The sequence below is a fragment of the Ambystoma mexicanum genome, chromosome 4q (genome assembly GCF_040938575.1).
Source record: "Ambystoma mexicanum isolate Mex_15411 chromosome 4q, UKY_AmexF1_1, whole genome shotgun sequence".
Classification (NCBI taxonomy): Eukaryota; Metazoa; Chordata; class Amphibia; order Caudata; family Ambystomatidae; genus Ambystoma; species Ambystoma mexicanum.
Genome location: NC_090928.1, coordinates 1,272,744,306 through 1,272,757,994, shown reverse-complemented (window position 1 = coordinate 1,272,757,994; position 13,689 = coordinate 1,272,744,306). Strand labels below are relative to the sequence as shown.

The following is a 13,689-nucleotide window of genomic DNA, read 5'->3' as shown; positions in this document are numbered from 1 at the left end:
TACAAGGTGGGGTCTTGGCTGACCTGCAGAGGGTGGAAACTGAGCTAGAAATAGCATTGAGTAGCGTTGATGTAGACACGGAGCTGGTACTCCAACTACAGCAACAATGTGCAGGGCATTGGGAAAGACTCTGCAATCTCAATTATAAGAAATGTGTTGAGAGGCAGCACGCGGGGGGAGACAAGACAGGCCGCCTTTTGGCCTGGCTATACAAAAGCGAGACCCCTAGGCCTCCGATCAGGACTATTATTAGGGAGGACGGAGATGGGGTGGCCACACAAGAGGGGGTTAACAAAGAATTTGTGGAATATTACAAAGTGCTGTAAGGAGATGATGAGATGGGTGACCAGCGCAAGATAATCGAAACGTTAGAAGACATAGGGCTGCCCAAGATAAGTGAAGAAGAGAGAGAGGAGTTAGATGAGCCAATCACGTTGGAGGAGTTAGAAGAGGTTGTGAAGCAGCTGCCTACATGTAAGACCCCAGGAGCAGATGGGTTCCCCAGCAAATTTTATAAAGTATACAGAGAGGAAATCCTCCCCCCAATGTTAGACATGCTTAATGAAGTGTTTGAGATAGGACGGTTGCCTGAGTCACTCAGAGAGACGATCATAATACCGCTGCCCAAGCCCAATAAACCGGAGCACAGATGTGGCTCCTACAGGCCCCTGTCGATGCTGAATCAGGACAGCAAGATTCTCACGGCTGTCCTAGCAAATCGATTGCAGAAAGTGATTGGTAGACTCATACATCCTGACCAAACGGGTTATGTCCCGAGCAGAAACATAACACACAATCATAGGCGGCTTCACCGGGTGGTCGAATGGGGTAGTAAGAACGAGGGTGAGATGGCGATAGTGTCTCTAGATGCAGTTAAAGCTTTTGACTCGGTCAAGTGGTCATGGCTATTGGCTGCTTTGGAAGGGTATGGAATGGGGCCGGGCTATATCAGGTCGTCCAAGATGTTGTATAGCGAGCTGCTTGCCAGGGTCCGAACTGGAGCGGTGATATCCGAGAGATGGCAACTTAGCAGAGGCACCAGACAATGGTGCCCCTGGTCCCCGATGCTTTATATCTTGGCCCTGGAGCCTCTGGCAATATGCCTTAGGGCACAGTATGATGCGATTGGCATTGAGGTAGGAGGGGAACGACACTTGATATCCTTGTACGCGGATGATCTGTTACTGTACTTGCAATACCCAGAAGAAAATCTCTTATACATACTTGAAGTGATGGAAAGGTACGCAGAGTTGTCGGGCATCTCGGTGAGCCCCCAAAAGTCTGTCATATTCCCGCTAGGTAGCTATAAGGGGATCCCTGTAGAAGGACTACCGGTGCTACAGGTACCATGGGCAACTAGCTCTTTTCACTATTTGGGCGTAGATGTATATCACACGGTGCAAGAAGAACACAGGCACAATACGGAAGTAGCCGTCGAGAAAATTAGAAACAGCATGCAGATCTGGGCAAGATTGCCCTTGGCGATGATGGGGCGGGAGCCATGCTTAAGATGGTAGTTCTGCCCAGGCTACTGCACTACTTCAGTAATATCCCATACATAATACCCAAGAAGTTTTTCAGCAAATTGAATAGCATGTGTAGGGACTTCCTGTGGCACAGTACCTGAAATAGACTGCCTCATTTTGAGGTTTATTACTTGGCGGGACAGTTACAGTATGTGGCCAAGTGGCTTTCTGATGAAGTAACCCCTGAGCATAGGGTGCTTGGACAGGACTGCACCCCGTTTTATCTGAAAGAAATGATTTGGCTGTCCGAAACTGAAATGAGGGGGCGTCCTGCGATGTTGAGGCTTGGATGGAAAATTTGGCGTAGGGCTTGATGGAAGTCCCATGCCCGTGCCTCCCGCAGATACCGCTGGTTGCTCTGACAGGAGGGGATGATCAGTTGAGGGCGATTGTTAGGACATACTGGGAATCAGTGGGGCTGGCAACGCTAGGCGATGTTTGGCAAGAGGGATCCATTAAGGAGTTTATAGAACTCAACGAAGAAGCGTGGCTACACACGGGCCAATATGTCACGTACATTAGATTGGTACGGATGATTAAGAATACCTGGCCAGAGACAGTTTTGATAGAAGAACCAGATGCAGTTTTGGAAACAATATATGATATGTCCGAAGGGGGTCATGAGATCTCGAGACTGTATGAGATGGTGATGGCTAAGGTGGAAAGATTTAACACATCTGAGGCTGGACTGGGAGGTGGAAGTGGGGGCCCCGATGGAGGACCGGGTATGAGAGCGTGCCATGGGTTACCACAAAAAAGTGTCTAGAAATGCCAGATTAAAACAAATACAGCTGTATGTAACGCATATGGCATACATGACCCCCTTGAGGATATCCAAGTTCCGAAACGCTGGAATACAAGTGTGTCCTAAATGTAACCTAGAAAACACTGACATGACACACATGTTTCGGTCGTGCCCGATTATCAGGTGCTACTGGGGAGAAGTGGCACAGAAACTGGCTGATAAAGGGGTTACTCTTGTCACAGACACGGCCTGGGCCTGCTTACTGGGCGGGTTCCCTAGGCCACGGAAGCTCAAGCATATTGAGAAACTGAGAAATCTGGCGTATGTGCTTGCGAAACGCAGGATCGCCATGGGGTGGAAGAAATGCCACAAACCTAAGTTGGATGTATGGTGGAAGGACTTGCAGAAATGGGTGGAGGCTGAAACGGTGGCATGGCAAGAAGCGAGTAGCCGGGCTGATGATGGGGAGGCGGGTACCCTGTTGGCTTGGAAAACGCTAATAACAGAATTGTTTGGAGTAATACCAGATCCAACAGACTCCGAAGAGAACGAAACCCGACCGCATGCGCCAAACATTGAAAGGGATTGACAAATAGGCTCACAGGGGAAGGGAGGGATAATGGGAGCAGTGCTTACGATAACTTGATGTGTAACTGAACTATTATGATTATGCTGCTTGTTTGGTTTTTGTTGTTTTGTTTGCATAAAATCAATAAAAGAAATTTAAACAAAAAAAAAGGGACCACAGAGCGTTCTGCATATCCAGCTAGCAACCTAACCGCTCTACGCAATACAAACTGGGACATTGCTTGTGTTGAGAGCGGGCCACCATTGCTAATTGCCAAAGGACGACATATGAAAAGAGTGTGGTGCTTAAACCCCATTAAGTCTTTGCTTGCCTGTAAAACCACCCCTGGGGAGAAGAAAGGCACCGGTTGGCCCAGGGAGCCAGCTGATGGAGTGAGCCATTGGAGGGGGGAAAGGAGAGAATAAAAAGGGGCACAGGAAACATGAAGGAGTGGGTTGTCCGCATTATGTCAAGGGAGGAGGAGGAGGACCAAGAGACCAAGTGGAGAAAGGACGGTGCAGAAGAGCATGGAGACGATTGCTGAAGGACTGTGCAAGGTGAGCTATTGGTTGTGAGAAAGTGGTACTGGAGTGTGCGTGCAAGGTGTGAAAGTGAGACCTAACAGAGTATGGGGAGACTGGGAGAGTGAAAGAATGATGACTAGGAGAAGGGGTAGGTTTGGAGTGCATAGTAGTAGTAGCAGGAGTGGGGTGGGGAGAGTAATAGTTGTAACGCTGAGAGAGTAGTAGTGGCAGAGAAGGGAGAGTATTTGTGACGGAGAGGGAACATTAGTAACAGAGAGGGGAAAGTCATAGCAGAGGCTGGATGAGAGTAGAACTAAAAAGGAGAATATCGGAGGGGTTGAGTGATACAGAGGGAGCGATGGAGAGTAGGTGGAGATTAGAAGAAAGGCAGAGGAAGGAGAGTACTTCAGGGGCAAGTAACACAGGCAAGAGAAATGAAAGGACCAAGTGGGAATTAAGTGTCTGGAAGTCACCTGTTCTTGTTAATGTTAAAGGATATTTGTACCCCACACTATTGCCACCGGAGTCGTCCCCTGGCGCTCTGGCAGATCTGAAAAGGAAAGGGAATGGGGGTGTGAGTTGGTGGGAATGAGCGGGATAAGTGCAAGAGAGCAGTGATGTGCTGTTGGCAGCTTCAGTTCGGTTAACACTGTTTGCTGATGTTGGGGGTGCTTTCTGGTCGGTAGCCGTCATGTGCTGTTGTGCAAAGCTATGTGTGGTTTGTTTTGTTGTTGCGGTGTAGTAAAGTTTGTGCGGTTTGTTGTGCTTTAGGGTTGTGGTTGTGTTTGGTTAGAGTTTGAGAGGTGTATGAAGAGGGGTGAAATTGTTAGTAGTTTGGTTATTGGCCTCGCTATCTAGAAGTGATATGTGCTAAATTTCCACGTTCTTTCTAGATGTGGCGTGTGAATATCTCTGCATTTCTATCTGGATCCTGCACTGGCTAATATTCACAATCCTGTCTATATATGATGCACGCCAATATTCACAATTATATCCAAATGTGGCACTCGCCCACCTTCAAAATCCTGTCTAGATGCAAAGCAAGCTAGCATTCACAATTCTATCTAAATGTGACACAGCCTAATGTTCACAATTCTATCTAAATGTGCTACTTGCTATCATTCACAGTGCTAAGTGTGGCACTTGCTAACATTCACAATGCTATCTAAGTGTAGCACTTGCTAACATTCACAATGCTATCTAAGTGTGGCACTTGCTAATAACTGTACTAAATATTTTTTGGGAGCTAGGTTAGGATTTACCTAGATTGTTCCCTGTTGGAGAAAGACAGAAAGGGCTTTTGCCATTAAGCCATCACAAACTGCCAGGCAGAATTTTGGAGAGTAGGCGTTACCAATTTCATAGACCCTCCTGGGGTTGAGGGACACCTGGGCTAGGGTAGGAAACACCCATGTTAGATGAGAGAGAGAGGGGAACGCTCCTTATCGAGCCCCTTTCCAATTTCTTTAATAAAAACCCTTGAACTGTCTTCGAGAGTTGGTGTGTTCTTGAGGCCATCTGTGACAACATCATTTTTTTTCCATGTGGCCCTGTACATATACAATTTACCTATGGTACTATAGGTATACTCCCTCATTATGGTTCTTTAGCCATAGTTTTTCTCTTGACATGTGTCGATGCTATTAACCAGTACTTGTATACAGCACATATACTGTTTTCCTGAGTGGTTGGGTGATCTGCCAGCCCACTTGTTGTGGCTGACTTACTTTGCTCAGATTAAATGATGTTAAAGGACTCTGTGTTTCCCTTTCTTAGTTCTCCAGGATGTGGCGGGGAGCTAATGGGCTTGCAGGTGGATTACTGGACAACGCAAGGTGTGGAGAAAAAGAAGGAAGGAGAGAAGAGGGACATAGGAATGAAGAATACACTGAAGAGTAACTTCCGTTCTTTGCAAGTCACCCGTATCCCCACCAGTGGAGAGATGGTACCTCCATCGACCATGGCAATGACTGTGGTCACCAAGGAGAAGAACAAGAAAGGTAAGAGAAGCCATTTAGTTGTGGTAGCATTAGTCTTCTTTCCTACCCACCATGGCAATCACTGTGGTCACCAACGAGAAGAACAGGAAAGGTAAGAGATGCCTTTTAATGGTGCTAGCATTAGACTTCTTTCCTACCCACCATGGAAATGACTGTGCTCACCAACGAGAAGAACAGGAAAGGTAAGAGATGCCTGTTAATGGTGGTAGCATTAGACTTCTTTCCTACCCACCATGGAAATGACTGTAGTCACCAAGGAGAAGAATGGGAAAGGTAAGAGATGTCCAGTGATTGTGGTAGCATTGGGCCTCTATCCTACCCACCATGGCAATGACTCTGGTCACCCAGGGAGAAGAACAGGAAAGTTAAGCGATGCCTGTTGTTTGTGGTAGCATTGGACCTCTGTCCTACCCACCATGGCAATGACCCTGGTCTGGTCACCCAGGGAGAAGAACAGGAAAGGTAAAAGGGGACCTAGGTCACATGTGGTGGCACTGTCCGACCATCCAATCCTTTTGGCTGGAGATTCGCTCCAAAATCAAAGACATCTGCGGATCCCTCCTCCCTATGGACCCAATGGTGATGGTCCTGGGAGACTCCCCCGAGGACGGATCATACCCGCAGTCTGGCCCTAGAGCGCAGCTCATTACCCAACTCTTGATGGCAGCTCGCCTTACGCGTGCGCGCTTTTGGAAAGAGCCGGAGGGCCCCTGTATTGCACAATGGTGGGTCAAAGTCTGGGAAATCTTGGGAATGGAGAAATTAACAGCCACATTAATGAATCGTACGGACAAATTCCGACAAATCTGGGGCCCATTTCTAGACCATGTAGAAGACAAGGAACATATGTTCTTTCAACCAAAACTAATCAAATGTTTCCTCCAGCCCTGAGAATCCTACTAAAAACAAGGCACATAATTGACCCAGCATCAGAACGAGAGATTGCCGGTACTAAGAACAATAACTGGACTTCGGAGGGAGCAGGCTGAAAAGAATGTGGTGGGGCCCCCTCTTTCTTTTTTTTTTTTTTTTTTTTTTTTTTTTTCTTTCTTTCTTTCCCTTCCCTCCCTTCTTTCCTTCTTTAATATACATTTGCAGCAATACACCCCTGAGAGTAATTACGATGTAACAATAACAATGTCCAAAATGAAATATCAACCCACTGTTAAATTAGTTAGCCTCAGTGACACTCGCTGAGCTCCAGGCAGAAGAATAACAATATGATGTAATATTGAACTGCACTCAAATATTCTTGCCTTTGTTTATACTGTTAAAAGATTACATTGTGAACTGATGTTTCAATAAAAAAGATTTTGACAAAAAAAAAAAAGATGCCTGTTGGTTGTGGTAGCATTGGAAAGGTAAGAGACAGACATTTTGGCAGCTTGGACATCCACCCGATCCATTATGTAGATTATTGCATTCACCAAGGAGAAGAATAAGAAAGGTAATAGAACTTCTACCTCTGATCCTACCTTTATGTTCTGACTTTCCTGAGATCTGCTTATCTTGAGGTTGCTGGTGAGGGAGGGAGACGGGTGATGGATGGGGACACAAAGTAATTTAGAATCACCATCATTGTTCAAATGTGCTGTTTTTTTCAGAGAAACTGCTAACTGGTCCTAAAGTGGAATGATTATTCCAGGGCAACCACACGAAATACAAGTTGTTGAGACAGCTTCAGCCTAAAACTGGTCCTGAAAATCTGTAGTAACTCTTAGATGCTATCTTTGCCAACCATGCATTGTTTTCAGACATTTCAGTCTTATTTTTCATATTATGTCTCAAAGAATTTGGAAAGTTTTCCAAGACTGCAGTTGGGATCTTCACACTGGACACTTTTTTTGTATTGCTTTAATTGATTACAATTATTTTGGCAAAGGTATCAAGAGAAGAAAAAACTTCACTTAATAATAATAATAATAGTAATATGGTATTTATTGAGCACGGACCTAGCTTCGAGAAGCAACAGAGCGCTCTACAGAGGTATACAACAGTACAGATGCATAACAGAGTGCTTTTCAGATTTAACAACAGAACAGATATACAGAGCGGCACAGAGGAGGGGTGCAGCTGTACTGGGTGGCGAGGATGAGAGGGGCAGACGGCGTCTAGCGAGTCGGGTGGCGTGAGGGGCAACATGGTGGCCTAGGTGTTGAGGAGAGACTGCTTGAAGAGGTGGGTTTTGCATTCTTTTCTGAATTGTAGGAGTGTGGGGGTGAGTCGTATGCTGACGGGAGGGGGATCCATAGTTCTCCAGCATGGGGTCTGGCATGGATTCACATGCTCATGAATATTCCCCGTCATCAGGCTGGGAATCCTCGGTATAGAAAAAATCAGTATCAGTTTAGTTTCTGATCTGTCTTTCTCAGTAGTAACCAATCACTGGTCTCTGGGTCATACTGCCCCTAGCCAATGACTGCCCTCTCCCTAAGCCCCACCCCTGGCAGCCATCCTCAGATTTTTACCGCACGTTCAAGTGTTGGGAGTCCTCGTGCTTAGCTCTCGAGCTTTTGCTGCGTTTTCGTGCTTTTTTTCATGAGATTTTCTCATTTTTTTCAGTTAAAAGAGCCTCAAGCTCCACCGTTTCTACTTCCGATCAACGGGGATCCGTTTCGGAGTTTTCTACGCCCCTCAAGGGTGAAGATTATGTCGAGTTACGCTTTTGGAGGATTCCAGAAGTTCCGAGGCCTACCCTGGACATGGCCCAGGAGAAACGGAGCTCGACGCCCAGGAAGCTATTCAGGACCTGCCCTGGATGCCAACTTCAGAACGTTTTCAAGGAGGACGAGCATTCGTTATGCCTCTACTGTCTCCATGAGGACAAGACGCACAAGGAAAAGGACTGCGCGTTTTGTGGAAACATGTCGGAGCGGACCATGAAGGATCGCCACCTCCGTCTCGCCAACTGGCTGGAAGGTGAGAGCCCGCCAGGCGAGAAGAAGAAGAAGTCCAAGCAGTCTTCTAAGTCCTGTGAGGGTGCTCCGGCGACGGGGGCCCAACAAAAGGCTAAGCACCGCGAGTCCGCGGGCACCGGGAGCGCCGTACGGTCGGGCTCCTTGGCTGACAGGCAGGGCGCACCCTCCCCGGCGCCATCGACCACTAGCCAACGCTCTGGCTCGGGTAAGAGGAAGTCTGAGAACCCGGCGAAGCTTCTGGAGAGGCCCCGGTCGATCTCGAAGACTCCGGCAGAGGGGGAGCGAGGCTCGGACCCTCCCCCGAAGGTGAAGGCCCCAGGCGTACAGAAGGTGACTTTGGCCGTGATTCACCCTGCTAGAACCTCGATTGAGGATGTCGCTGCGCCCCTGGCTCAGCCTGTGGAGGCTACACCAGTGGAGGCGCCCTCAGGTACCAGAGTCTCCCTGCCACCGCGGAGGGAGTCGTCTTTCAGGCCCATCGAGAAGACCCCCACAAAGTCCTTGTTGGAAAGGGGGGGCAGGGGGTGGTGGCCGTCGTGGATACGGACACGACCTCTGAAGAGGAGCTCATCCAAGTCGTGGAGGAGACGCAGCCCATCGGGAGGGATCCCGACAAGGGCGACGGTGACGCAGACGAGGCTCCTCAAGACCCCTCGCGCCCGTCGTTTCCGGCACCGCAGGACACCTCGGCGGCCATTTTGTCAGCCATCCAGTCCTTATGCTCGGAGATAAGGACTAGGTTGCCCCTTCCCCCGACGGAGGAGCCTGAGCCAGACCCGACGGAGGATCCGGAGCCAGGACCTTCGGGGAGCCCACCGCCTAAGAGGAGGAGGACGCATCCTAGGCCTCCTCTTCCGCCTCTGCGGCCTTCTCCGCCTTCCCCCCGGTCCACTACCCACGGGGATGATACAGGCATGGACACAACTACGACGGGTACAGATGACGACGGAGGCGACGACGGGACGTGCCCCCCGTCACCCCCTGTCCGGGCGTCCCCGCCCAACGAGATTGAATCCTTCCATGCAATGATCACCAGGGCATCCGAGCTCTTCCAGCTCTGCCCCGAGGAAAAGAAGAAGGAGGGGTTCCTTTACCAGCGGCGCGAGGCTAAAAGGAAGACGGTCCTCGCCGTGCCGCTTCTTGATGACATCTGGGATGAGGGGCTCGCCGTCCTCAAGAACCCTGCCACGGCTCCTGCGAAGAGGGACCGGTACGAGAAGAAGTACCGGGTCCCCGACGCTGCCCCCTTGTGCCTTAGGGCGCAACCCACCCCGGACCCGGTCGTTTCGGCGGCGGCCAAGAAGTAAGCGGGGGGGCATCGGCCTCGACTTCAACCTCCCCTCCGGACGGCGAGGGTAGGAAACTGGATGCGATGGGACGACGGGTCATCTCATCTGCAGCGACGACCATCAAGGCGGCCAACGCCCTGGCCATCGTAGCCCGCTACGACAAGGAGTTGTGGTTCAAGATCGCCCCTCTGTTGGACTTCCTGCCGGATGCCAAGAGGGCTGAGGCCCTGGAAATCTTGCAGAAAGGTGAAATTGCCTCGGACCACGCCATTACGGTGGCTACGGACATCGCTGACACCGGTTTCCATCAGTTGGGCAACGGCGTTTGTCTGAGACGACGAGGATGGCTCAGGGCGACGGATTTCTGCCAGGACGTTCAGACCAAGGTTTTGGACATGCCCTTCGATGGGAACAACCTTTTTGGCAAGGCGGTTGATGAATCCCTTCAGGCGATCAAGACGGACACGGAGACGGCCCGTGCACTGGGTGTGCTCCAACAGCGACGGCCGTCCTTTCGGAGCTCCGGAGGCAGACCGGGTGCCTCCAAGGGAGCCTGCAGCAGCTCCTCTACTTACCGTCAAGCGGCAAGGTCTTTGTCACAGGAGGCCTACAGGGGACGCGGCAAGTCAGGTGGATCCCGCCGTCGTCGCCAAGGTGGTCAAGGAGGCAAAGCGGCCTCCAAGCAAGATTGAACCGTCCGTCGGGTCGGGCCTCCGCCGAAGCACCCCAGTGGGAGGCCGGCTGACGAAGTTCGTCGGCGTGTGGGAGTCCATCTCCACCGACCGTTGGGTGCTGGACGCCCTGGCCCTGGGGCACGCCCTTGAGTTCCAGAAGAGGTGCCCCCACATTCCTCCCGTGGCTAGGAAGGAAAATCACGTCCCTCAACTGCTGTTGGAAGTACGGGGGATGCTCAGGAAAGGTGCCATCGAGCTCGTCCCGAAAAGGCTCCGGGGCTCCGGAGTTTACTCAAGATACTTCCTCGTGAGGAAGAAGACAGGAGGATGGCGTCCCATCCTGGACCTGCGACGACTAAACAAATACATCAAGGCACAGAAGTTCCGGATGGTCACCCTCCAGCACGTGCTGGGACAGCTGGAGGAGGGCGATTTCCTGTCGTCGTTGGACTTGGAGGATGCTTACTTCCACATCCCTATTCTAAAGAGGCACCGAAAGTTCCTCAGGTTTCTGGTCAAAGGGCGGCACTACCAGTTCAAGGCCCTCCCGTTCGGATTAAAATCGGCACCCAGGATGTTCACCAAGTGCCTAGCACCGGTGGCGGCGCGGCTGCGCCTGCAGGGGATCCATGTCTACCCCTACCTGGACGACTGGCTCATACGGGCAAGGACAAGGGAGCTCGCCGTGGAACACACTGCGAAGTCCGTCCAGCTGCTCACGGACCTGGGGTTCTCCATCAACTTTCCAAAATCCCACCTGGTCCCGTCGCAAGTCGCCCTGTTTCTGGGAGCACAGCTCGACACAGTGGCGCGACGGGCCTCGCTGTCGGAGGAAAGGATAAGGACCATCCTAGGAAAGGTGCAACGTCTACTGGCCACGGACGTGGCCCGAGTGAGGTCTATCAAGTCCCTCCTCGGAATGATGTCCTCCTGCATTATTGCAGACTTCGGATGCAGCCCTTGCAAGAATTCCTCGACGCCCACTGGATCCAGACGACGGGAAGCTTCGAGGACAGGATCTCGTTCGACGTAACGTTCCGTCAGGCGATACGATGGTGGGGTGTCCGCGCTCATCTGACAGCGGGAACAGGCTTCCTAGCCCCGGCCCACCAGGTGACGGTGACGACGGATGCCTCCCTGGAAGGTTGGGGAGCGCACACCGGGGGCCTCCACGCGAGAGGTCTTTGGTGCTCGGAGGAGAAGACTCTCCACATCAACATCTTGGAGCTCCGCGCAGTGTTCTGGGCCCTCAGGTCCTTCCTTCCGTCCCTCAAGGGCAAGGTGGTGAGGATCTTCACCGACAACACCACCACAATGTTTTTACATTCGGAAGCAGGGCGGAACCAGATCCCCTGTCCAAGGAAGCCCAGGATCTGTGGCATTGGGCCATCGCCCAAGGGATGTTTCTGGTACCCTTTCATCTGGCAGGGATAAAAAACACCATCGCCGACTCACTCAGCAGGGAGCTGCGCTCGTGCCACGAGTAGGAACTGCGCCAGGATCAAGTGGACCGACTCTTCCGACGATGGGGCGAACCCCAGATCGATCTCTTCGCGACGGCGGCGAACTACAGTGCCGGAGGTTCGCCAGCAGGTTTCCCCAACCGAGGAGTATGGGCGATGCGTTCTCGTTCCCCTGGGACGGCCTGTTCCTTTATGCATTCCCGCCGTTGCCGTTGCTACTCCGCCTCGTCAACCAGCTCAAGAGGTCCCGGTGCAGGATGATCCTCGTCGCACCGGCGTGGCCGAGGCAGATCTGGTTCCCGGACCTTCTGGACTTGTCAACATCCACACCAGTCAAGCTGCCGACAGACGGGGATCTTCTCTCCAGAGAAGGAGGCGCCATTCTTCATCACGAACCAGAGTCGCTGAACTTGCAGGCCTGGCTCCTGCAGCACTAGAGTTTGGAGGATACAACATCCCGGCCGACTGCAGAGAGGTTCTTGCAAAGGCCCGGGCATCCTCAACTCCCAAGTGCTACGGACACAAATGGAAGAGGTTCCCTGTCTGGTGCCGGGCACAGAAGATTAACCCTCTGCGGATTACGGCCCCTCAAGTTTTGCCGTACCTACTGTCCTTGGCCAAGGCTGGCCTATATCACGCTTCCATCAAGGTACATCTGGCTGCCGTCTCACGTTACACCAGAACTACAGGACGGGCGTCCTTGTGGTCTCATCGTCTGGTGAAGGAATTTATGAAAGGACTGTTCCGATCATTCCCGCCGATGAAGGCCCCTGCCCCGGCGTGGGAGCTCAACGTGGTACTAACTAGGCTCATGAGGGCCCCATTCGAGCCTATGCATTCAGTGCCGTTGAAGTTTCTGTCGTGGAAGACAGCATTCCTCGTGGCCATCACCTCTGCACGACGAGTGGGAGAGATCCAGCCCCTATCTTGCAAGCCTCCATACTTGACTTTTCCCGACACGAGGGTGGTGCTGAGGACGCACCCCTCCTTCATGCCCAAGGTGCCGTCGGACTTCCACCTCAACGAGCCCTCGGTGTTGCCAGTTTTCTTCCCGTCGCCTTCGTCGCCGGCTGAGAGGACTCTGCACTCGCTAGATGTAGCTAGAGCGCTGAAGTTCTACGTGGACCGCACGAAGAGTTTCCGGAAGACATCACAGCTGTTTGTGAACTTTGGACCTGTGAAGGGAAGGCTCTCTTGAAGACTTCCATTTCCAGATGGCTCTCCAGCTGCATCATGCACTGTCACTGGTTGTCAAACCGACCGCTGCCCGGCCGTCCGAGAGCCCATTCGACCAGAGCGATCGCTGCTACTACGGCGTTCCTGTCTGGTGTGCCCCTGCTCGACATCTGCAGGGCTGCTACGTGGAGGTCGACGCACACCTTCACGAGATTCTACTGCGTCGACTGGGATTCCAGGGAGGAGTCCAGAGTCCGCCAGGCAGTGCTGCGCAACCTGTTCGCCTAAGGTGAGCCTGGTGAGGAGGTAAGAGTTGCTTAATGTTGAGTTGTTGTGTTGCTTGATATTGAGCCTTGTGCCACCTCCCGTGGTTGTGCATGTGTATACTGCTATGTATTCTTATATTCATGAGCATGTGAATCCATGCCAGACCCCATGCTGGAGAAGGAACAAGTTACTTACCTGTAACTGTTGTTCTCCAGCATGGGTCTGGCATGGATTCACATGCGAACCCTCCCGCCTAGCCCTCTGCGGCTCTTCACTTGGTCATACTGCCACTTCACGTGCTACCAAATCTGAGGATGGCTGCCAGGGGTATGGCTTAGGTAGAGGGCAGTCATTGGCTAGGGGCAGTAAGACCCATAGACCAGTGATTGGTTACTACTGAGAAAGACAGATCAGAAACGAAACTGATACTGATTTTTTCTATACCGAGGATTCCAAGCCTGACGACAGGGAATATTCATGAGCATGTGAATCCATGCCAGACCCATGTTGGAGAACAACAGTTACAGGTAAGTAACTTG

The 13,689-nt window shown here is 51.6% G+C and overlaps 1 protein-coding gene across 2 annotated transcripts in view; it reads left to right on the top strand.

Annotated features, from left to right (window-relative positions):
- The window catches only part of LOC138468364 (phosphofurin acidic cluster sorting protein 2-like), a 1,643,699-nt gene that overhangs the window by 1,557,811 nt on the left and 72,199 nt on the right, over positions 1-13,689 (top strand). For both annotated transcript variants that reach the window (XM_069608896.1, XM_069608897.1), the window contains one exon: positions 5,140-5,363. In XM_069608896.1, coding sequence (XP_069464997.1) covers positions 5,140-5,363 — 224 coding nt within the window. The remainder of the gene's footprint in view (positions 1-5,139; positions 5,364-13,689) is intronic.